The 21,546-nt window shown below is 49.8% G+C and overlaps 9 protein-coding genes across 9 annotated transcripts; 4 read left to right on the top strand and 5 right to left on the bottom strand.

The window, feature by feature from the left end:
- Positions 1-658: 658 nt before the first annotated feature.
- Positions 659-2,095, bottom strand: N7489_001846 (fungal specific transcription factor domain-containing protein; the record flags this gene model as incomplete). The annotated part of the gene is given in 6 exon segments (XM_056707601.1): positions 659-1,028; positions 1,045-1,320; positions 1,332-1,378; positions 1,407-1,561; positions 1,728-1,958; positions 2,008-2,095. Coding segments are annotated over 6 exon segments (1,167 nt in total), but the record flags the coding sequence as incomplete, so codon positions are not given.
- A 3,433-nt stretch (positions 2,096-5,528) lies between these two features.
- On the top strand, positions 5,529-6,203 carry N7489_001845 (cupin domain-containing protein; the record flags this gene model as incomplete). The annotated part of the gene is made up of 1 exon (XM_056707600.1): positions 5,529-6,203. One exon carries the CDS (start codon positions 5,529-5,531, stop codon positions 6,201-6,203), a length of 675 nt encoding a protein of 224 aa, XP_056571902.1.
- Positions 6,204-6,913: 710 nt separating this feature from the next.
- On the top strand, positions 6,914-7,404 carry N7489_001844 (uncharacterized protein; the record flags this gene model as incomplete). The annotated part of the gene is made up of 2 exons (XM_056707599.1): positions 6,914-7,193; positions 7,295-7,404. The coding sequence occupies 2 exons, from the start codon at positions 6,914-6,916 to the stop codon at positions 7,402-7,404; spliced, it is 390 nt and encodes a 129-aa protein (XP_056571901.1).
- Positions 7,405-7,796: 392 nt separating this feature from the next.
- Positions 7,797-9,764, top strand: N7489_001843 (uncharacterized protein; the record flags this gene model as incomplete). Its single annotated transcript, XM_056707598.1, has 1 exon — positions 7,797-9,764. One exon carries the CDS (start codon positions 7,797-7,799, stop codon positions 9,762-9,764), a length of 1,968 nt encoding a protein of 655 aa, XP_056571900.1.
- Positions 9,765-10,062: 298 nt separating this feature from the next.
- On the bottom strand, positions 10,063-11,876 carry N7489_001842 (phosphotransferase family protein; the record flags this gene model as incomplete). Its single annotated transcript, XM_056707597.1, has 4 exons — positions 10,063-10,955; positions 11,005-11,382; positions 11,430-11,732; positions 11,783-11,876. 4 exons carry the CDS (start codon positions 11,874-11,876, stop codon positions 10,063-10,065), a joined length of 1,668 nt encoding a protein of 555 aa, XP_056571899.1.
- Positions 11,877-13,252: 1,376 nt separating this feature from the next.
- On the bottom strand, positions 13,253-14,780 carry N7489_001841 (aurora family serine/threonine-protein kinase; the record flags this gene model as incomplete). The annotated part of the gene is made up of 3 exons (XM_056707596.1): positions 13,253-13,357; positions 13,407-14,627; positions 14,688-14,780. 3 exons carry the CDS (start codon positions 14,778-14,780, stop codon positions 13,253-13,255), a joined length of 1,419 nt encoding a protein of 472 aa, XP_056571898.1.
- Positions 14,781-15,730: 950 nt separating this feature from the next.
- On the top strand, positions 15,731-16,772 carry N7489_001840 (SNARE domain protein; the record flags this gene model as incomplete). Its single annotated transcript, XM_056707595.1, has 3 exons — positions 15,731-16,492; positions 16,546-16,552; positions 16,696-16,772. Coding segments are annotated over 3 exons (846 nt in total), but the record flags the coding sequence as incomplete, so codon positions are not given.
- A 76-nt stretch (positions 16,773-16,848) lies between these two features.
- N7489_001839 (histone chaperone napB) lies at positions 16,849-18,123 on the bottom strand (the record flags this gene model as incomplete). Its single annotated transcript, XM_056707594.1, has 3 exons — positions 16,849-16,967; positions 17,024-17,860; positions 18,009-18,123. 3 exons carry the CDS (start codon positions 18,121-18,123, stop codon positions 16,849-16,851), a joined length of 1,071 nt encoding a protein of 356 aa, XP_056571896.1.
- A 1,905-nt stretch (positions 18,124-20,028) lies between these two features.
- N7489_001838 (NmrA family NAD(P)-binding protein) lies at positions 20,029-21,159 on the bottom strand (the record flags this gene model as incomplete). Its single annotated transcript, XM_056707593.1, has 2 exons — positions 20,029-20,443; positions 20,516-21,159. 2 exons carry the CDS (start codon positions 21,157-21,159, stop codon positions 20,029-20,031), a joined length of 1,059 nt encoding a protein of 352 aa, XP_056571895.1.
- Positions 21,160-21,546: the final 387 nt, after the last annotated feature.

The following is a 21,546-nucleotide window of genomic DNA, read 5'->3' as shown; positions in this document are numbered from 1 at the left end:
AACGGAACTAGCTGGAGTGGGATTGACCACGGAAGTTGTTCGCACAGATGCGTCGTCATATATCCCCGGGGAGTGTACAGGAACATTCTCGGCGCGGGTGATCCCCACCAAGCCGAAATATGGAACCGTGACCTTTCGACTTTCGCCTCGGCCCAGTATCTGGCTGCAAGAGATCAATTCCGCTAACGCGGTATGACACTGTCCACGCAGTGACTGAGGTTTCCCTTCCGAGCATTTTTCAAAAACTGCGACAGTTCGGCTGATGAGCATTGTGTCAGACTCCAGTGTGGAAGGACTCATCGGATCTGCTATGGATCCAGTCGTCGGATGGGCACAGGAAAGAAGGTTCAAAAATAAGAATACGGCGGCGGCCAATGCAGTAAAGCTAGTCGATTTCATGCTGTTGTCCATGACCGCGCCGGGGGTTCCATATCTTACAGAGCAAGATATGCCTTGAGCAGGGGCCGGGCACTGCTCAGACAAACACTTCGCCCACAGAGCGAGTTCTGGCTCTGCGCTGGCTCCTGCTTTTGGGGATCACATTGTTGCAGGAAGAGAGGCAGGTATAAGAAGGGTTCAAGCTGAGAAATCTCGGTGATAGGATAAATGCGGGCACTTTTCTCGTCTGCGTCGGGGCACGCTGCAATATGCGGCATGCTTAAATAGTCCAGGGAAGCTGGGCTGTAATCTTGTCGATCTCTTGGTCGACACCGACAACAGTACTAAAACAGTATCCCATCGTGTACCGCAAGCAGTCAATGACCCGGCCGGTCAAAAGAACCATGTGCCGGTGATGAAAGGTGATAGGGGTCGATTGGTCGATTGGAGGGATCGGCACATAGCACATATGATCGGGCACCGAATAGGGCAGTCCGATGAGTAGACTTACCCAGCGGTCGGGGCTAAAGAGCTGCCAGAAGAACAGATCTAGGGATTCTGATCGCCGTCGCGATCGATGGAGCCCCATCAACTGCAGTAAGGAGTTGGCTTTGCGATAGACCAACCATGCACGACGTGGCTGGAGGGCACTGATCAGACAAAGACCTAGCCCCATCAGACAGCAAATTGCGTGAATGTGCTGTCTTCCAATTCCCCCCACGCGAGCCCAAACGATTCCCGCCAGTCACCCACCACTGGTTTCGTGTTGTGAGGATTTCTGCGATGTCAGAGTCAGAGGGCAGAGCTGCACACATTTCAGAGAGTGTGAAGAGGTGGTTAGTCGATCGCGGAGACTCGACTGAACTCTGGGTCTGAGGGGGTGAAGAGCCCCCGGGGTCGGTGTCTCGTTGACTGGCTTGGCGGCTCTGTGCGTCGACTAATCTGCAATGTACTCTCGATCAGCTATCACTCTGCGAAAGCCAGCCTTCCGCAATTCGTACTAATCGAGAGTTGAGTAATTTCATAACCGGCGCGCAGTTGCTATGCACTGTCTCCATGTCCGAAAGAGGCTCTGAGAGCTCCTTGCTGCAAACGCGGGGCGGAGGATTAGCCCCAAAGGAGATCTCTGTAGTTGTACAAGGCCTGGAAAAAGGACCAAGGCCGGTATCACCGACACTTGTTGCTTCTAATTGACAAGGAAGATTCGGTACAAACGCGCACGTAGCATAGAAGTGAGATTAATGTCTCTTTCACCGCTTTCCTTTCTGAAAGGGTAAACAAAGTGGAATTTCACATTGGCAACTCATACGAAGCAAATCACTAGATAGGGACGTAGGCTTTGTACACACATCTTCTCCAAGCGCCCGGACAAGCCGAACAGTTGATGAAAAAGGGGTTCGCGTCGATCGGGGGTAGTGTAAGCCCAATGACACTGTGCAACGAGGCATGCGCAAGCACAGGGGCCAAGTCGCGGGGTCCAAAAATAGGAATAATCAAAGTGTTTCCTGGACGGAAACTTTCAGAGATTAAACTGAAAAGAACAGATACTACACTTGATCTAAGCCAATAGGCAAAGAGAGCTGGAGAAGAAAGAAAAGAAGAGGAAGTTCGGGGGGCTGGAGGACTTACTTATACCCTGAGGGCGGTAGGATTTTGCCACAATCAACAAACGTGGCAAAACCCACCAGTTGCCACCGCCTTGCACTCCGCCTTCCACCACTTACATTTTGCCCAAGTGAGAGACAACCTTGGAAAGCACCACGGCTGGGAATGGACGGTAACCAACTATTCCAAGGAGTGCTCGAAGAACATGAAAGTTCTAGAGGGAAAAAAATTGCAAAAACATGTCAGATCCATGGATCTTATAAAAATAGTCATGCAACATGGATGATCATTACTCGTAGAGAGGGATAGAATACAGATGTTGAACAAACAGAAAGCTGTCGATATTCCGTAGATTCTCGGTATATGGGCTAGAGATGATATTTCCGAAATTCTTCGTCTTCAGCCTGCGTTGACGGGACAAATTCGATCGGCTTTCCAAGTTCTACCGCCTTCGGCGCTGCTGGTTCCGGATTTGATGCAGTCAGAGTGTATGCAGTTGTTTTACAGTCGAGGCCCTCTTGCTTTTCTTTTGCTTTTCTTTTGGTGACAGAACACTCAAGTCTGAAAGATATGATCGGATCGCGGACACGCCAGAGTAGGATGTGGTGATGATGCTAAGCCCCGATAAGATTTCCGCCATGTCACGAACCAGCTGGAAAAGCCCACCTGAATCGCACACAATGTGGTGCAGGCGAATCGATTATGCTGAAAAGCCAGGATTGGGTCCCGACACACACCCTCTATAAACGGATCGAACGGGGCCAACAGTGTGGTGCCACAGTTGGCAAGTCAGTCACCGGAAGAGAGTGAGAGGCGCGGTCAGATGGAATGAGGTCATCCAACCGGAGGTTGCAACTAGCTACACGCAGCTCAGCACCTTTCCCGATGCTAGTAATCTCGGGGGCATGTGTCTCGGAGTTGATATGCAGACGACCTGTCAGATGCGGGTACTAATTGAGTAGGTATGACAGTGCCTGTCGCAATCGCTGCCTGTCGCAGTCGCTTGATATCAAGGATCCTTTTTTCGGGTCTGGAAGCCGGGTTGGGGTACACAAAAGGAGTTTGCATGGGGGGAATGGGAGCACGAGCTCGTCCAATGGGCCCAGCTTGAAGGGCGACTGAGTGCAATCACCGAGGCTTCATTGGCACACTGTATGGGGTATTGGGAAAGAAAGTGTACTGTGTCAATTGGTGCCATCTTTGTTCGTACTGACCGATTACACAGGCGGTCATATCGTTCACACGAGAAGCTTCTATCGACAGTCCTGCCAATCGCCAACTGAAGGACAAGAATGTCCAAATTGTCGGCTATGGTTTGGACGGACCTCAAGAAAAACTTGTGGAGCTACTAAAAGCGGTTGATGTCCTGATCTCCTGCATTTCTTGGGAAAGTCTCTATCTCTAAATTCCATGGATCAAGGCCGCTAAGATAGCCAACGATGAAGCGTTTTGTTCCATCTGCATGGGTGGGACCAGCCCTAAGAGGGGTCATTGATATCAAAGACAAGGTTGGTTTCGAAACTTCGCTAAAAGACATTCCATCCCTGACAACAAGGAAAAGGAATGATGAACTAATTAACACTAGAAACTCGAAATACTCGGGGAGATCCAACGTAACCGCCTACCATACACCATCATTGACGTGGGCTGTTGGTGTCAAGTCTAGGGTCCCAAATTCCTATCCGGTCGGACCGACCATGCACATCTCCATACATTGACGATCGTATTGTTGGAAATGGCAACGTGGAATTCGCCTTGACCGATGTCGGATATTGGCAAGTACGTTGCTTAGATTATAGCGGACCCGCGAACTATCAACCGACGAGTGCTGGCATATACCGAGGTTCTGAGCACGAACGGAATCTGGGACGTCGTGGCAAGAGTTACTGGAGAAGAACCTCCAAAATCCTATGAAAGGTCTACCGTGGCAAAGAAGAAGTGCACGTGCAGATTACTCACTAACAACTATCGTCTAGGTGTTGGAGGAACAACTGCACGATATCATTGCGGAGTGTCGGAAACGACTCCAGGCAAGCTCCAAGTCCCTCTCGGACCCGAACAACAGCATGGATACGGCCAACTTCAACATGGGCCAGTAACGAAATCTCTTGGTGTATCCGTGGCGACAATACCCCAGAATATGCAGACTACCTTGGGTGCCTGGATTTCTGGGAATTGTTTCCCAAATTCACCAAAGGCAAATCACACGAGGTATTCTACGAGGAAGCTCTCGGTTGAGCTGTATCAGACCTAGCAGGTACTGCTCAGCCTGCTGATACATAGACATGGGCATAGCTCAGGTGCGTATAGACGAGAAATAGAGCAGATTGTGCTTGCTAGACGCGGATTTCAATCGCAATATGCATGTTGAAAATTACAGGTGGCGATCCTCGGCAATCACCGCCGTCTCCACGACATAGCATCCGCTCTTGATGTAGGATCCCTTCCGATATTCTACCTTAGACCTAGCAGGAAAAAGAGTGCAAAGACGTAGAATTCTAAACAACCTACGGCACCTAGGCCTTAGGTGTCTTAGGGTCCTTCTATTACTTATGGAGGTATAAAATAGTCCGCCACTTATGTGGCTTTGGTAGTCATTTTGGAGTCAGTTTTGTACCATGCTCGGTAAAATAAGAAGAAAAGGAGACGAGAAACTTGAGGCCCGCGATTGATCGGATCGAAATTGGTCCTCGACGACGCGTCCGGTGGTTTGGACAAGGAACAAGGACTCCCTCAGCCCACTGAACGGTCCTGCCACCTATTCAGCGAGGAGTAAGCGCAAGTGCCATTGAACCCCCTCCCCGGGAGGATTGGAAGAGGATTGGAAGAGAATTGGGAGGAAGATTTGAAGCAGGACTCAAGGAGAAATTCGAGGAATTGACCTCTCATTAAGTCGTGGCCCTTGGCGACAGGCCAGGTGAGACGTGGAATGAAAGTATCCCATGGGAGAGATTGCCTGGGAGATAAAGACGGATGGCCAAGGAAAGGTAGTTGGAAAATTTGAGGGAGAAGAAGTGGCACCAGTAACTTGGTACCCAGCATAGCACACAGTCAATCCCAGAACAGGTCTGTCCTTTTGCGGCTGATCATCTCCCACCCTATGGCTTCCAGGTCGCTACCACGTGGTTGTAGGTTGAGAAAAAGGGTGTAGGCCTAGAAACATTTGTAGGAATACGCAGCTCTCGTTCAGGCTAGGACACCGTCGGTCATGGTAAAGTGGAGGTTAGAGAAATGTGAGAGGTATGTGAGATGCGAGAGAAACCTGAAAAGGGTTTCCTTTACCCCAAAGTCGTAGACCTTTGTGTCACTTTACCCAGATATTTGTGAAAAGCAAAGAAGAAAGTTGGGATTAACATAGTATAGATAGGGTGTAGGAACGGTATGCCTATTCCGGTGGTAGATCGCGGGAACCCTATCCGATCCCTCCGACTCGGATCTGTTGCCGATCTTCCCCGCAAAGTTGTATATATTAAAGTGGACAGCCCGTGTGATCAATATCATTCATGCCTCTTCACACCTCTATTTCAACAACCCAAACATCCAACATGGTTGAAGTTCGACAGTACCACCTGTTCCCAACAGATCTCATCCCAAACTCGCCGAGACCTTTACTACACTATAAGAATGTCCTGGCTCGGAAACCAAGCAGCTCCCATTGCGATCCAGCCGAAGTCTGGGACATGTTCACCCAGAATGGGTGGAAAGTGAATTGGATATTCCGATACAGTGAGACACAACTATCGCACTATCACTCCAAGGCCCACGAGTGTATGGCCGTTCTCTCTGGCACCGCTAAGATCCGATTCGGCGTCGCCGACACATCCGACGATCTATTCCAAAACACGCGGGGCTCCTCTTGGGAGGAGGGCGGGGTCGAACTGGAAGCGGAAGCTGGCGATGTTTTTATTATTCCTGCTGGTGTGGCGCATAAGACATATGACACGAAACCTGAAGCAGAGTTCAAGCTCTTGACGCCAGGGACAGGGCATGGTATCGAGGCCGAGGATCCGAAGAATGCGTTGGCGGATATTCAGCTATCTGGATACACCATGATGGGAGCTTATAGCGGTGGTGATTGGGATTTCATCAAAAGTGGGGGAGACTTTGAGAGAGTATGGGCGGTTCCGAAGCCGAGTCATGATCCTGTATTTGGAAAGTCAGAGCGAGGACTTTGTATGACATGGCGTGGAAGTGGCGGCATTGTGTCTGCTCGTCTGTAAGCTGTGTTAGGGCTATAGCCAATTCATTACAAGAGAGATTACCTTTGAGCTCTCAATCCGACGACCTGATCCTCAATTCATAGACTGTAACAGGCTTGATTCAGTTGTACTAGGCCAACATACCGTTTATAACAATCTTCAAGGAAGATAATCGGTCCCGTCTCGGTGGTGAAACGCACTGCTGGATCAGACCCGGGCCCGATGCAGGGCCGCCTCCTATTGGTCAACACATCGGTCCCTGGCAGGCACTCCGGACCCGAAGCAGAATCAGGCCTTTCCGTTGGTTGGCTGGCACTATGGATGGGAAGTATAAGTACTTCAACCATGTCCCAGACCATGCTCCTTCGTACTCAACTAGTTGAATGAGCGCTTCGACACAAAGATGAGCAAGATCGGCGACAAACATTCAACTTCTTCCGGGGGGGTCACCTTTTCCTGAGAAGGAAGCGGGAGACCTCGAAGCGGGCCTTGCAGCGAACAGCTCCCCCGAGCCATCCCTCGACGCCGAAGTTGATACAGAACCTAACCTCGTCACTTGGGATGGGCCAAAGGACCCAGAAAATGCCAAAAACTGGCCTAATGGTCTGAGATGGAAGAACACCTGGACCGTCTTTCTCATTGTCTTCATCTCGCCCGTATCGTCGTCAATGGTTGCTCGTCGGGAGGAGGTTGTGGTCGTGTAAGATGCGCTCGTACCGTGCTAGCCGGTCATGAACGTTTTCTTTGCCCCGGCTGCGCTTCCTCCTACGTGGCGGCGGCGGCGGCTGATAGACGCACTGGAGCTTCGCTTTGCTGCAACTGGCGCACTTCGGTACCGTGCGGTTACACTTAATCTTTTTCCGTACGCAGGATTGGCAGCTAAAGCGCATCACAGACATCCGGGCATCGGAGGAGCCATTGAGCACATCAAGGGATGTCCTTGCGGGAGCGGGAGCACGCGGGACAAGACGGGAGACGACCGTGGTATCCGTGGTATCCTCCGTTGCTGGGGTACATGCTCCAGCTTTTACAGGACGGCTTTGGCCGTTTTCCGTTTTCCCTTTTTGGTATTTGTGTTTGTGTGTAGCAGCTAGGGACCTCCTCGTCAGTAGGTACCTACCCCGCTTTGCTTAGTGGGCGCATTGCACGGGCGAGATCCCATCAAATTCAGATCACTGGTGCTCAAAACTCTCCTTCAGAACTCGCTCTGCCTTCGGTGTAAGGTGATATGCGTGCTTCGATATCTTTGCCTACCTGCACTATTAGCTGACCTATGCCCTGCTACCGCAAAGGGAGCAAAGACGATCGCAAAGAGGATAGCGAATAACTTGATGTTGAGGGAATATTGCCCCCAAAGTCTCGAGGCCTTTGAAGAGTCGAGAGCGCTGCGTAAAATATACACCAACGCCCTCCGGCTTGGTATTTTGGGATGGTCTTAGGGCTCCGAAATGCGCCCCGGGCGACTCCAGAAGATGACTAAACGGGTTAAGAGGCCCGGGGAGCCGAGCGGGGCGATAAAAAAAAACGCGATAACATTCCCCCACAGTATATAGAATGTCCCTCATTTCAAGAATTGACGACTTGTTTTGCGCTTTTCATGACATCTGATCTAGCATGACAGTCCGAAATCCTCTTCCGCTCTGCGACGAGTGGAAGGACCCTGACGAATATGTCAAAGCCCTTCTCTCCTTCGCAACCGAGTCGGTCATGTTCATGAACCTTTGCGGTGGCGTGCATATCCTCGATTTCCTGACGCGCGATCCCGATCTATACACTTCACTACTGCCAGAAGACTGGCGATTATTCTTTGATCATCACGACATCCACAGCATTTTGAAACTGCTGCTACGAGAGGACATTGGCCCGCTGTGCGAACCCGCCGATACAAACGCAGACACCGAGAATGACAGGACATGGAATGGAGGGGCATTCCCCCCCGCAAGCTTTCTTGAATACATTCGCAACATTCGACGACTGAGTCTCCGCCGCGAGTACACCACATCTGAGAAGAGTGAACCCCTCCCGAGACATATTGCTGTTGGCATGAACAAAAAGAAGAAGCACGAGGTTGAGGAATTCTCTCGCTATGTCGCGTCTTTGTCAGAGACGGTAAATGAGCGTCGCGGGGAACCATTATCTCACATTGTCGATTTTGGGTCGGGACAGAGCTACCTGGGGCGCATGCTGGCAAGCTCGCCCTATCATAAACATATCATTGCTATCGAGCGAAAGCACCAATACATCAGCGGTGCCAACCGTATGGATGTCGTTGCTCGACTAACTACGGAAGAAAAGAAAAAGACAATGCACAATGCAAAGTTAAACAAATTGAAGAAGCAATGCAGCGTCTGTACCGACACCCCAGAACTAGGCCCAGACCTGAACCCTTCGGAAAAGCCTGAAGCTCCTAGCTTGGGGGTGGGAGCCCCACTGGGACCGAGCGATGCAGTGCCAGAAGAACCTGCTGGGCAGGATGAAGATACCACGATCTCTAACATGCTAGGCGATATGACCCTAGAAGCCGATGATGTGCTCGACTCAACGTACAGAAAGCCACATGTGCCACATGTACCAAAGGCACGTCCGAAGGTCGATACCAGGGGCACAGTCAGCTACATAGAACATAATATCCAAGATGGCTACCTAGAACCGATCATCGAGCACGTCGTCGACCCAAAGACATCAGTTGAAACCCGGACCAGCACAGAAGAAGTCATCATCCAACCCGAAGAAATGAAACCTAGTGACGCCCGGGTGATGGTGGTCTCTCTACATTCATGCGGAAACCTCGTCCACCACGGGCTCCGATCGCTAGTGCTCAACCCTTCTGTCGTTGCAATCGCCATGATTGGCTGCTGCTACAACCTCCTGACCGAACGATTGGGACCAGCAACATACAAAATCCCCATACTTCGATCTGCCCACCCCCGCCTCAAACAAACTGGATCGTCATGGGACCCGCACGGATTCCCAATGTCCAAGCTTTATGAAGACTACCAAGCAAAGACCACAAAAGGCCTCAAGCTCAACATCACAGCCCGCTCAATGGCCTTACAGGCACCCCACAACTGGGGCCACGCCGACAGCGAAGATTTCTTCACACGTCATTTCTACCGCGCTTTGCTGCAACGCGTTCTTCTAGATCGCGACATCATCCCTAAACCCGACATCCCCGACGATCTCTACAAAGACGACGCAGACAACCCCAACTCGGAGGGTATAGCGCTGATCGTGGGATCCGTGCGAAAGTCCGCATTCGAGAGTTTCACCGCGTATGTGCGTGCTGCAACGGTCAAATTGAGCCGTGATCCCACCCGTGGCGAGTTGGTCAAGGAGCGCGTCTGTACCATGTCTGAAGAAGAGTTGCAGCGCTATGAAAATGAGTACTTGCCCGCACGCAAGAATCTCAGTATTGTGTGGAGTTTGATGGCGTTCAGTGCTCAGGTTGTTGAGGCTGCTATTGTTGTTGATCGCTGGCAGTTCTTGCGCGAACATGACTCTGTCAAGGAGTGTTGGGTTGAGCCTGTGTTTGAGTATGGGAAGAGCCCGCGCAATCTGGCTATTATTGGGATCAAGAAATGATTCATGTTCCAATTTTGTTCTGCATTTAGATATGGCTGGAGTTTGTGCTTTGGGGGGTTGGGCATTCTGTGGGTCCCGAGAGGACTCAGTACATAGTGGGATGATCTACATTTGTACATCGATGCATAGAACGTGGGTTTTCGCGGGCATATATCTTGGACTGTGAGGGCCCTCGCCTCACAGTGCGAACGGCAATTAGGCCACGACAGACCTTGACGTTGCAAGTTCTTTCTCTGCATAGTACATATGTACACTATAAGTACCTTTGTAAGTAACAGAAGTAGTGGACCCCAAGGCATCAAAGGCCATCCAAGGAGAATGGCCATAACCTCCGGACTTCATCTGGGGTTTTGTTAAGATCTGGCTTGGAAACATAGTAGTCGAACAACATCTTGTTCCGAGACTTCATCTCGGTGAAATCGTACTCTGGAGGAATCCAGCCGTCATCATCGGTGTCAAGGAGTTTCTTCACGAAGCTGCGTATTTCATGCCATTCTTCATAGGCCTGGAACTCCTTCTCATGTGCTGCGATCTGCTCGTCATTGAAGTGGAGCGATATATCTGTTTCGAATCCGAGCTCCCGCTGACTGCGAAAAAGTTCAATCAACGTTTCCCGGAGCGGAAGAATCCCCTCATCCCAAGTATCACCACAGCGACGGAATAGTTCCTTTAGTGCCAAGGGAAGTTGCATCGCTCTCCAAGCTTTCTTATCATTCAGGAGTGTTGCAACCTCATAGGCCTTAGCCCAAGTAGCCTTTTGTTTAATGTATAAAGCAATTTCTTTGTCTTCGGCTTCCATGTCTTCATAGCCAGGCGGAAGCTGAGGCATTACCTGGCCCTCTGGGTAGTCTTCCGGTGATGCTAGAAAGGTGGGCCATCGGACTTGCATAAACAAGGGACTGATGGAAGTATGCTGCCAGTCAATGAAGCCAGTGACCTTATCCGGCTCATCCTCAGCGACAAAGATATTGCCCATATGAATATCAGTATGCCATAATGTAGGCTGGGATTGCGCTAGCAGCTTAGCATTGGTTGCCATTGCTGGCATAATTTCTTTTGCCATACCAAGAGTTACCAAATGTTCCCCTAAGGGACTATTTAAAAAGGCCGGTAGTTTCGCCTTGGAACCGTGTTGAGATTTGAGAAGCGAACGATTGATAAGAGCTTCGCCGAAGTTGCCGATGGTTTTCCCTGTAAGGTATTAGCCGTATGTCGGTTGAGGAGAAGGGGCAATACTTACAGGGGCCATAGTGAACATCAGGACTATGCTGCATGAGCCAGTGAGAATCACATGAAGGACCAACGCAAAATAGACCTTCAGGATCCACAGATGGATCTAACGGGATCGATTCACGATCACTCAAGGAGCCTTTGTGATATAGACTGCCAAAGGCTGGAAATGGAATCTCAGCAAGCTCATGCTCCCATTGTGTGAGACGTTTGACGATTGATAAGCGGTCAACATCGCCCATTTCAGTCCATTTTTTGAAGATCTGGACTCCAGGAACTCGTTCCATCACAATGTACTCAACACCCACGGGGTTGGTTGAGTCGGTACTCCATGCTAAGACCTTTGGCACGGGAATTGTGGTATGCGTTCTGACTGAGCCAAGGACATCTATAAGTTCCTGCATTGGCTGTATTCATATAAAACATCAAACTTACCGAAGTCCAAGACCGCAACCTCGGATGCCGTGCAGTACATAGGCCTTCCTGCATTCGGGCACGGAATCTTGACGATGTATTCACCGCCATCCAGGGTTGTCATAAGGAGGGCCTTGCTGAATCCACCCTCCATCTTGTCTATGCTTGAAACCTGCTGTGTCCCAGTTCCAGAGATGTTTGCGATCACACCACACAACCGGTCAATGTCGAAACGAACATAGCGCTTCGATAGCTGGCTTTCTTCCTCGGAAAGAAATCGGCCATTTGTGTATTTAAACAGCTCTTCCTTGGAGATTGTATGTCCTATGATTGGATTAGTCTTCCGAATTAGGAAACTTGTGCACAACTGATACCTCGAGACGTGATAGATAAGTGTCTTTTGGACGTGTCGAGAAACAGGCTCCTCTGAGGAGGTCGAAGCCTCAAGGCTTTTCTCAAGGCCTCCATGGCGAGAATGCGTGGCTGATACGTACCCTGAAGAGGGTTTCAAGATGAGCTGAGGATATAGGGTCGAATTAGGAGACATTTAGATATCACCTAGGCAACACCGCGCACCTGGGCACCGGAATCTTACCTAAGCGCAGATGTCAGCCCTCCCCCGGGGCCCCCTGGAGATCTACCTGGGGAGAATACATGGGCGACCCAGGTTTAGCATATTTATCGTGTCTACGAAGGTGGATTCTACTAACGAAAGTGTAACCATTCGAAGATGATGTAGAATGGGCAGTATATGTAGCTATTGGCCGGGAAATAGACAAAACATGGTGGACAAATTCGACGCGTGGTCCAGAGGGAGAGAGTGTTGCTGTTTGAAGTTGGAATACACGTGGGATTGTGTTGGGCTATAAGGGACTCGGGGAGAGGAAAGAGCGAAGGACGAGAGAATCTTGCAAGGTAAGTTAATTCCCTAACCGGTTTAGTCTGTTTGTTATATAGGAAGATACTACATGGATTGTTCAAAAGTGCACTTCTGATCTTCACGCCAGTGCTACATCGATATATCAATTTCATTCACTTTAGATCTTATGGCGGTAGCAAATTCAATACCGAAGGCTTAGCAAAAGAGGCGATCACAATTACCAGAAAGAGTAACGACGATATTCCAGATCAACCCTCGTAAAGCTTGCTCGCCACTTGAACCATTTATACGCGTATAATCCAATCCCGTACCTGTTTCCATAGCTTCAGCACATCATCCCTTTTTCGGGCTTGCAACTGCGGTGAAGTACGCCGGCTTAGAAAAGTAAGCCTCTATCATCTTCACAAGATAGGCCGGATTGGAGGAACGAAGCATCTCTTCAAGCATCTCATCGATTGCTGCTCTCTCTTCGGGGGTAGGATCAGCACCACGCATTTCCGAACAGCTGCATCTATCGTACAATGTCCAATGCCCTTTGTCCGCTGGGTGGTCAAGTGGCGTTTCAGGCAACACCTACAGCTCAGACCGCAGCAACCGCCTCTTTCAGCACAGTCTTTAACTAGCTCGGGTCGACAATACCACGTTGGACGCTCTGTGAGGCGTCGTACATCTGTTTCAAGCTCCGAGAGGAGAAATGCTTCGCATCTATAGAGTTCATGCTGCTCCAGGCATATTTCTTTTTGGAGATCCTGTATCTCTTCCTCCCATTCCTTCACCTTTGACTTATTTTCCGGAGAGGACACTGGCTGTTCAAGCTTTTTTTTCGATGTTATCGCAGCGCTGGACAAGTCCTCGCACAATCATCTCGGCAACTATGGCCTTAACAAATGCATCGCGCGGGAATTCAAGCGTTTGACGTTTGATCTTGGCGGTGACAGAAATGTCGACCGCCGCGTGCTATCCCTCAAGATTTATCTTGTTCCGCAACGCTCTCGCAGTGTTTGATGATCCAAGGGTGTTGTCGGACTTTCTCCAAGGAAATTCTCTGATCCGAATCAAGGATAAGTAGCTTGATTGTTGTTAGCAGTCGGTCACTATTGTTTTGGAGATGTCTTCACCTTTTTGATAAGATCAGTGGCTTCGGGACTGACGAAAGAAGGAATTGACATATCTCCTTTAGCGATTCGCCTATGTGTCATATTGGGTGTGTCCTCAAAAGGTGCCCTTCCGACCAGGAACTCATACATCAGAACCCCCAGAGCCCATATGTCCACCTTGTCATTATAAGGCTTCGAGCTTCTCTTCGGGTCGACCATCTCAGGAGGCAAGTAGTCTAGTGTTCCACACATCGTAAGCCTGCGCCCACTTGGTGCATGAACACTCCACCCAAAATCGGACATCTTTAGTTCGCCGTGCAGACCAACGAGAATGTTCTCGGGCTTTATATCTCGGTGAATAACGTGCTTGCGATGTAAATATCCTAGCGCGCTAGCCATTTGCGCGATATAGCGGGCTGCCTTCCACTCTGGGAAACGATCTTGTCTTTGTAAGTGCTTGTATAATTCCCCTTTGCCGGCATACTCGAGAATCAAAAATATTCGCTTTCGATCGTGAAAGTGACCGTATAGTTGTAGGACGTTGGGGTGACGTAAATTGCTCTGAATCTCGATCTCACGAGCCACCTGTTTTTCGACCCTTCCTTGTCGGATCTCATCCTTATGTAGCACCTTTAGCGCACAAATGAAACCAGTCTCTCGTTCTCGCGCAAGATATACTCGTCCAAACTTCCCCTTTCCTAGCGGTCGGCCAATTTCGAACATGCCTAGGTGTAGTTCTTTGGGGACAGGCTGTTTGATAAGCTGAGCAGAGTGTTGTTCTGCCTTCACCGCCGCATTAAGCTGATCAACAAAAACAGGTTGTCGACTCTTTGTTTTAGCCACCTGCGAAGGCACGTTCTTTGTGGCTGTGACGTGTTGCTCGGCATCATAATCTTTGTGTCTTTGTGTCTCGAAAGCTGTACCTTGTGTCTGCGACACAACAACGGAGAGGGGATGTCGAGCCCGGGAAGGCGCTTTTCCGTCTTTGGATTCAGGCACCCGGGAAGCAAGTGTGGGCTTAGTACCAGTGTTGGAGCGCTTATCCACCTTCGGCATTTCATCCGTCCGCGTCGAAAGAACCGAGGGAGGTGCTCGGGCTTGGCGAAGAGACTTTCCGCCATCTCCTTGAGCCACTTGGGAAGCAACGGGGTCGTCGATTGTGCACTTTTGTTTGTACGAAGTGGGCTTGGAGCTTTCTGCTGGCCGTGTTTTGCCCGATGAATACGTGCTTGGGTTCACGATCTGCTCTATGTTATTAACCATGCGCCTCTAGACATCTTGCAGGTCATGGGTCGTAGTTACCTTGGCGTTCTGGTGTAAATCGATCCCATCTTGCCCGTCATCATCATGAACCGACAAATGCTTGAAGCGCGCCTCGAGTGCCTTTGTCGCCATACTGGTTTCCCTTATGTTATAGTTTCACCCTTGAGATCAAGGAAACCGATGTTCTCGGGGAAATCCTTTCGTTGAGATCCCCGGAAAGCTTGTAGTGATGGTAAGTAGCAGTGTGGGACCTGAGCTAATTTAAGGTTAATTATGTCCTGTTATGAATTCAGTGTTATGGACAACTGCATCCATGGATGTTGCTACGGCAACCAGTAGCCTCATGGATGGCTCCTATTGGCTGCTTCATAGATCTGCTGATGGCACGGAACTGCACCTTCCAGCAATTTATCCCTTGATTCGATTATCGGACACCTAGAGAGGCTCCTCATCGACGGCATACTACAACATATTGAGCAAGAAGGAAAAATCGCAAACTCTTTGAAAACGAACAGTGCCATAGAACCGCTGACTGTCACGGTAAGCAAGTTATAAGGATATCTCACAAGAGTATCAGGTGTTTCCGCATCAATTTATGTCGACTTGTCTAAAAAGTATAAAGCCTGGATATCTCTCATCTCCCTTTAGTCGTGGAGAGATAGAGGATGGATCGGCCTTGATTGGGAATATAGCATTGCACTATCTAGCTACCGCGTTGGATGGGGCTCTAAGGGCTATGCAACTACCACAGGATATGTAGGGAGGTGAATATTCTACAATAACAACCAGAGCCGAAAGGATTGGCGCCGCGCGCCTTGTGGGAAGATCCTAACGAGGCGTGATATGGGCAAGGAAGTTCATCTTTCGCATATAGCTTTTGGGGAGCATAAAAAGACAAAGAGTGTTAAAGCAAGATATGTAGATAAAAAACTAAACTTGTATTCAAAAATAGAGATAATGGCTACTATCGTCTCCGTGAAGATATACAGATCTTTGGAGTGCTGCGTCCTGCTGCGTCATCAAGTGGGAGGTTGAGTTGGCCTAAGGCAGAACCTATTTGTCCAGGCCAAAACTACGCAGTTGTCTCAACGGCCCACCCTAGCAATCAGTCAGCAACTCCTGCCTCCGCTCCCTCGCCCGTGGACCAACCCGAGGCCGAGAACTATCAACACCACACCCAATACCCCATACCGCAGCCATGGAGCACGCAGACCCATTCCTACAAGTCCAAGCGTAAGCTTCTACAAACCCCAAGACACATAACCCCAACTAACCACCAAAAAACCAGCGACGTCGTCGCAACACTACAAACCAGCCGACCACTCTTCTCCTCATATCTCCGCATCCGGTCTCTAGCCAAAAGCCCATCCAACCCCGAACTCAAGCAAGCGCGCTTAGAGCTCGAAAGCACCTTAACAGAGCTAACAGCGGACCTAAACGACCTCGTCGAAAGCGTTCGCGCAATCGAACAAGACCCCTACCGCTATGGACTGGAACTAGAGGAGGTGCAGCGGCGGCGCAAGCTCGTCGACGATGTCGGTGACGAGGTCGAGAAAATGCACCAGGAGCTGCAGCAGGCTGTTTCCAATTCTGCCGTTGATACCCTGCCCAATCCCACTGAGTTTGATGCTGCGCTTGAGGAAGAGGAGCGCGGTCGTGGCGGGGAGGATTATTATGCTTCAATGGAACAGCAGCGTCAGTCGGAGCTTATGCATGAGCAGGATGAGCAGCTTGATGGGGTTTTCCGCACTGTTGGTAATCTGCGCCAGCAGGCTGATGATATGGGTCGGGAGTTGGAGGATCAGGCTGTTATGATTAATGAGGTTGATACGCTGGCCGATCGGGTTGGGGGAAGTTGTCGAATGGGATGTCGCGCATAAAACATATTGTGCGCAAGAATGAGGGTAAGAGATTGTCTTCTTCATTTTTTTTTTGGCCCTGTTTACTCCATCTATGCTGAATCTCTATCTCTACTGCGGATCTCTACTCCGATGGATGGTCTGGTCTGGTATGGGAATCTCAAGTTCAAACTAACTTTTCCGACTAGATACATGGTCCTCGTTTTGTATCGCGGCACTCATATTCGTCCTCGTCTTATTATTAATCCTCCTCATTGCACTGTGATAATACAAAATCAAGGTGTTAGGTAAAAGCAAAAATCATCAAAAGGGGGGGTCATGGCGTTTCGGGTGCAAATGGTTTACTTGCGAGCCTTCTTGTTCGGGCGCGACTCACTTTCTTCATCGGAGTCGTCTCCGTCCATTTCCTCCATATCGAGGTCCATATCTTCGAGCTCCTCGCCGATCTGGAAGGATTGAACTGCGGTCAAAGTTAGTGGGGGCAAACATCTCACTCCTCATCCGGGATCTACATACCGTAGTAGCTGAGCGCATCGGGCCAGAGGTCCTCGGCAATGGCAACAGCAAGGTCATCTCCGTCGGGGAAGATATCGATTTCCTCAAGTCCCGCGGAGTCATCCTCCTCATCCTCGTCGTCGGAGTCACCAGCATCCTCCATCTCCTCGCCCTTCTGGACCTTGACCCAGCGAGACTCGATCTCCTTAGCAGCCTCCTTGGACTGAGCAGCGGAGACATCACGGCCGCGGTATCCGAAGAATCCGAAGAAGCTCATGCCAACAGGGCTGGGGTCCTCGTCATCCTCATCATCCTGGGCATTGGCAACCTCATCCTCAGCCTCCTCAACCTTCTTAACAAGAGCAGCGTACTCGGGCAACTTCTTGCGGTCACCGCCGTTCTTCTTCTCGGCCTCGAAAAGGTCACAAGCAGCATCGAGCATGCCCTTGGTCAGGTCCGAATCCTTCTTCCAGTTGATGCGGACGGGCTCGGAAACCAGACCCTCCCAGGTGCGGGTCTTGCCAGCGGCGTTCTTGGAGACCTCCTGGCGCCAGTAGAACTCCTTGACGAGCTTCTCGTTGGTGAAGAAGGGGTTCTCCTCACCGGTCTTGAACTCAAAGGTGAAGCGCAAGCTGCGGGGCTCGCCGTTTCCTTGGGCGTCGAGCTCGAATCGCTCAACGTTCATGTTCTGGAGACATTCGCCGAGCACTTGGGCGTCGCTGGACAGAATGTACTCGTCGATCTCGGGGGGAGCACTGGCGAACACGCGCATCCAGAACTCAGCCTGCACCTCGGGGATGTTGATGATCTCGCTGCGCTTCTGGATCAGAGGGGTCATGAGCTTGACAGAGTGGCGCACTGTGTAGTGTATGTTAGCAATTGGCTCATGGAAAACTACGCTTCTCGATGAATGCCATTGTCGTGTTCCTGGTAGAGTAGACACTGCAAGCTGTTTCACTTGCCCCACCATAACAGAAGAGAAACTAGGAAATCTTTGGAAACATACACTGTTCAACCTCAGCACGAGAGAACTGCTCCTCCAGAACAGCAATCTTCTTCATAGCAGCCTCGGGGATGCTAGGCATCTCGACGCGGTCAAGGAGCGACTGATCGTTAGACATAATGGGTATTCGTAATGATGGGTCGTAAAATAAAGCAGACAAATACACAGGAGTGTTATAGAGGTAGAAGGAATAGAAGAATGGAGGAAGAAAAAAAGATCAAGAGGGAAAAGAAAAACAATTAAGGGACGGCAGAGGGGCAAAAAAAAAAGTCAAAAAAAAAAAAAAAAAGCTATGCGCATCAGACGGAGAGGAGCTAGGGAAGCTACATGATGATACTTTGTGGTACTTCCTGTTCCATGGTACTACAGCGGAGAACCCAAGTATCTCTATGTACCCAAGTGTCCGGGCAATGGTGGGGGATTAGTCGGCCTCAGGTGTCGAGTACTACATCATACAAAATTCAGAGAAAACTCTGACGCTGATCTTTGTGGATCTCCAGTCCAATGTTAGTATTCGATTATAGAACGTTCTGGTCAGTAGTTCTGGCTGGCGCTAGTTAGTGAGGACTGGAATTTTGGTATGTTGAGAGGGGTATAGCTTGATGGTGGTAGATGGAGTTGGTAGCTTTCATGGTATGTGATAAATTGCTGAGAGATATTCAATCCTCATCATTCTAACTATCCATCTTTTGATTCTGATTTGACATATGCCGGAGACAGCCAAAGCTCACCGTATGTCTATCAGAACTTTCAATTGGAGCCCCAATGCATACATTTCCACCAATCAGTAGTATGTTTTAGGTAAATATCCATTCTGCTTTCTTTACCTAGGTACGTTGTATGTCTAGTAGGATAGTAGGATAGTAACCCTACCTTGCACTTTGTAGACTCCTAAATTGTTATATCACATCTCATCTCCGCAAATACCATTATATGCACCGCCACTCATAGCCACACCATAATCAGATCCAACATGCCCATCTCGACCCCTCCGATAAGACAAGAGAAGCGGGGGCTCAGAGGGAAAAAGCAAGCATGTAAAGTAAAAAGATAAGAAACTTAGAAAGAATACTTTATTTTGACGGCGATTCATTCTCTAGGTCAATCCATACATAGGGGTACATACATAGGGGGTATACACTGCATAATTATATCCGTACACTTCTACATTCCAAGGTCTAGATTATATGTTTTATAACTGAGGGCCCCCCTCTTCCAACTCAATTCCTTTTCCGGAGTCCGAGTCCGTCACGTTCCCCTCGTCTGATTCGTCCATGCATGGCCCAGTTAGATAAGAGGAGCGGTCTGCGTGTCGAGCGAACCAACGTGAACGCACGGGACCTGCAGGACTGGTCAATTGGGGCGGGCACGAGGCACGTTGTGCGATGGTACCAAATTAGAGAGACGAAAAAGAGCCGGGGGGTGAGTCCCGGGTTCTGATCTCGGGTTTCTAGGGGCAGATTCCTGGGATGTAGTGGAAATAGGAGTCAAGTGAAGTGGAAATCGAAGGGCATATTCGTCGTAGATTTGAGCATAGATCTCATGGCCAGTAACCAGAGTCGGGATATCTTATTCCATATTTTGTTTTTCCTCTTTTCGAAGCTTGGGGTTGAGGATGGGGTTCATTGAACCAACATTGAAAAAGAAACAGCAATATTGGAAAGTAAAACAAGGAGAAAGCAAAAAAGCACAACTTTTTTTTTCGGTGATTCAGATATATCAAATCAAAACCACAAAGCAAAATGAACCTCGTCCAATGCTACCTCAAGCATCTTCCGATTAAGAACCGAGGTTAAGTCATGAAAGTCCATATATCCCATGCCCGTTCGCCAAGAATGCAATGATTAAAAGAAAGACAGAACGAAACAGCAAGGGCTTCACATGCACAGAACACATCACCATGCACGTCTCTGCTCAGATCGAACTGTCGTAAGAGAAAGTAAAAAGAAGCAAGGCAGTGTCATCAATAGGCCAAAGGGCAAGAGCCACAAAGACAAAAGCGGGGGAAAAAGGAAAAAGTCTCTCAAACCATCCAATCAAGGCCATTAGCCTCTTCTTCCACAGGGAACACTTCCCGCGCGTACTCTTCCATATCGCGCCATCCCTGCCACAGATGTCGAGACTCGTCCGTCACCCGTAGCGAGATGACACCGCCAGGTCCTTGCATCATACCTGCACCGGCACCCTTTCCACCCGCCGGTCCAAGACCCTTTGGTGAGCCAGCGGCGGGCTGTGAGAACTCCGGCTGCGGGAAGTAGGGAGCATCGCATCTGCCGAACAGTTCCTCCAACGCTTCGAGCTGTTCTCGATATCCCGGCGGGATATTGACCTTGATCTCGATCTTGGGCACGCGGACGTACTGGCATGGGCGGTCCAGGGCACGCGAGAACGCAGCGCACACCTGTAACGGGGAGAGTGTTTCGAAGGTGAGAGCAATACTAAGAAGCGGTGTGTTAGCTAATCCTTTCTATCATTCTAAGCCGCAAACTTATATGTTTCCTGTCACTCACCGATGACCATTCCATTTCTTCGTGCCATCCTTGAAAATCTGCAGCAGAGTTGGACCAACATCGTGCTCGACATCCAGCCACGGCAACGGGATTTCCGGATCGAACGGCGCACGCCACTCAAAGCTCCCATCTGACAAGAGCTCCATCTGGAAGAGCGGGTATGGCAAGCTCGTGAAGTTGTTATTGTAGATGCCGGCGTAGACAAAGGTAGCGGGCATTCCGAGCTGACGGATGTAGTTCTCGACTGTGAACTTGGGAGCCCACTGAGGGACGGCGGGCCAGGGACCGTGAACGGAATGATCCGGCATACTGCTGTAGATGTAGTGTTGGATGGTGCCGGATCGCTTTGCGGCGTCTGCTAGATCGCGGCCGATGGCGACCTCGTCGCCGGACTGGGAAGTGGTGTTGATGAAGGCGAGCTGGGCGCCTTTGAAGAGCTCGTCCATTAGGGCGATGTTGCCGAGGAGCGGGCCTTGCAGGAGCGTCACATTGGGCAGTTGCTGGAGTTCTGGTGCGATCACGCCTTTCAGGGAGTGGATTTGCGCGCGCACTGAGTACCCCACGGCGGACGCGACGCGGATCAACGAGGCCGCTTGCCGGCCTGTCCCATTGACCACGGCAATGGTCTTCTGCGGTTGTGTCATCCGGGTTGATCGGGGGAGGGGGAGGATAGAGAGGGAGTATAGAGGAAGAGGTTTATCAGAAGAGGGGAGGAGAGATAAAAGAGAAATCTGGAGTAAGCCTTGGCGAGAAGGGCTTTGCGGTGGTGGGGTAGAGGTTGGAAAGTTGTATGTAACAAGAATCGTGATCAGACCTTAAATTATGCGATTGGAACAGTCAGGAGTTCTCCAAATTGACCTTCTGATCTGCAATTAATAAAATAAAATGAAAAATACTAAGTATTTTAAAAAATTCTATAAAAAAATTCTATAAAAAAAAACTTATTCCACTCCCGAAAACGCGGAGAGACGAAAAGGATAAGATAAGAATTCACTTTATAGACAACTATACTCTATATTGTATACACTTCC

The sequence above is a fragment of the Penicillium chrysogenum genome (assembly GCF_028827035.1).
Source record: "Penicillium chrysogenum strain IBT 35668 chromosome Unknown utg000001l_segment0_segment0, whole genome shotgun sequence".
NCBI classification, from domain to species: domain Eukaryota; kingdom Fungi; phylum Ascomycota; class Eurotiomycetes; order Eurotiales; family Aspergillaceae; genus Penicillium; species Penicillium chrysogenum.
This window is presented reverse-complemented; position numbering and strand designations above follow the sequence as displayed.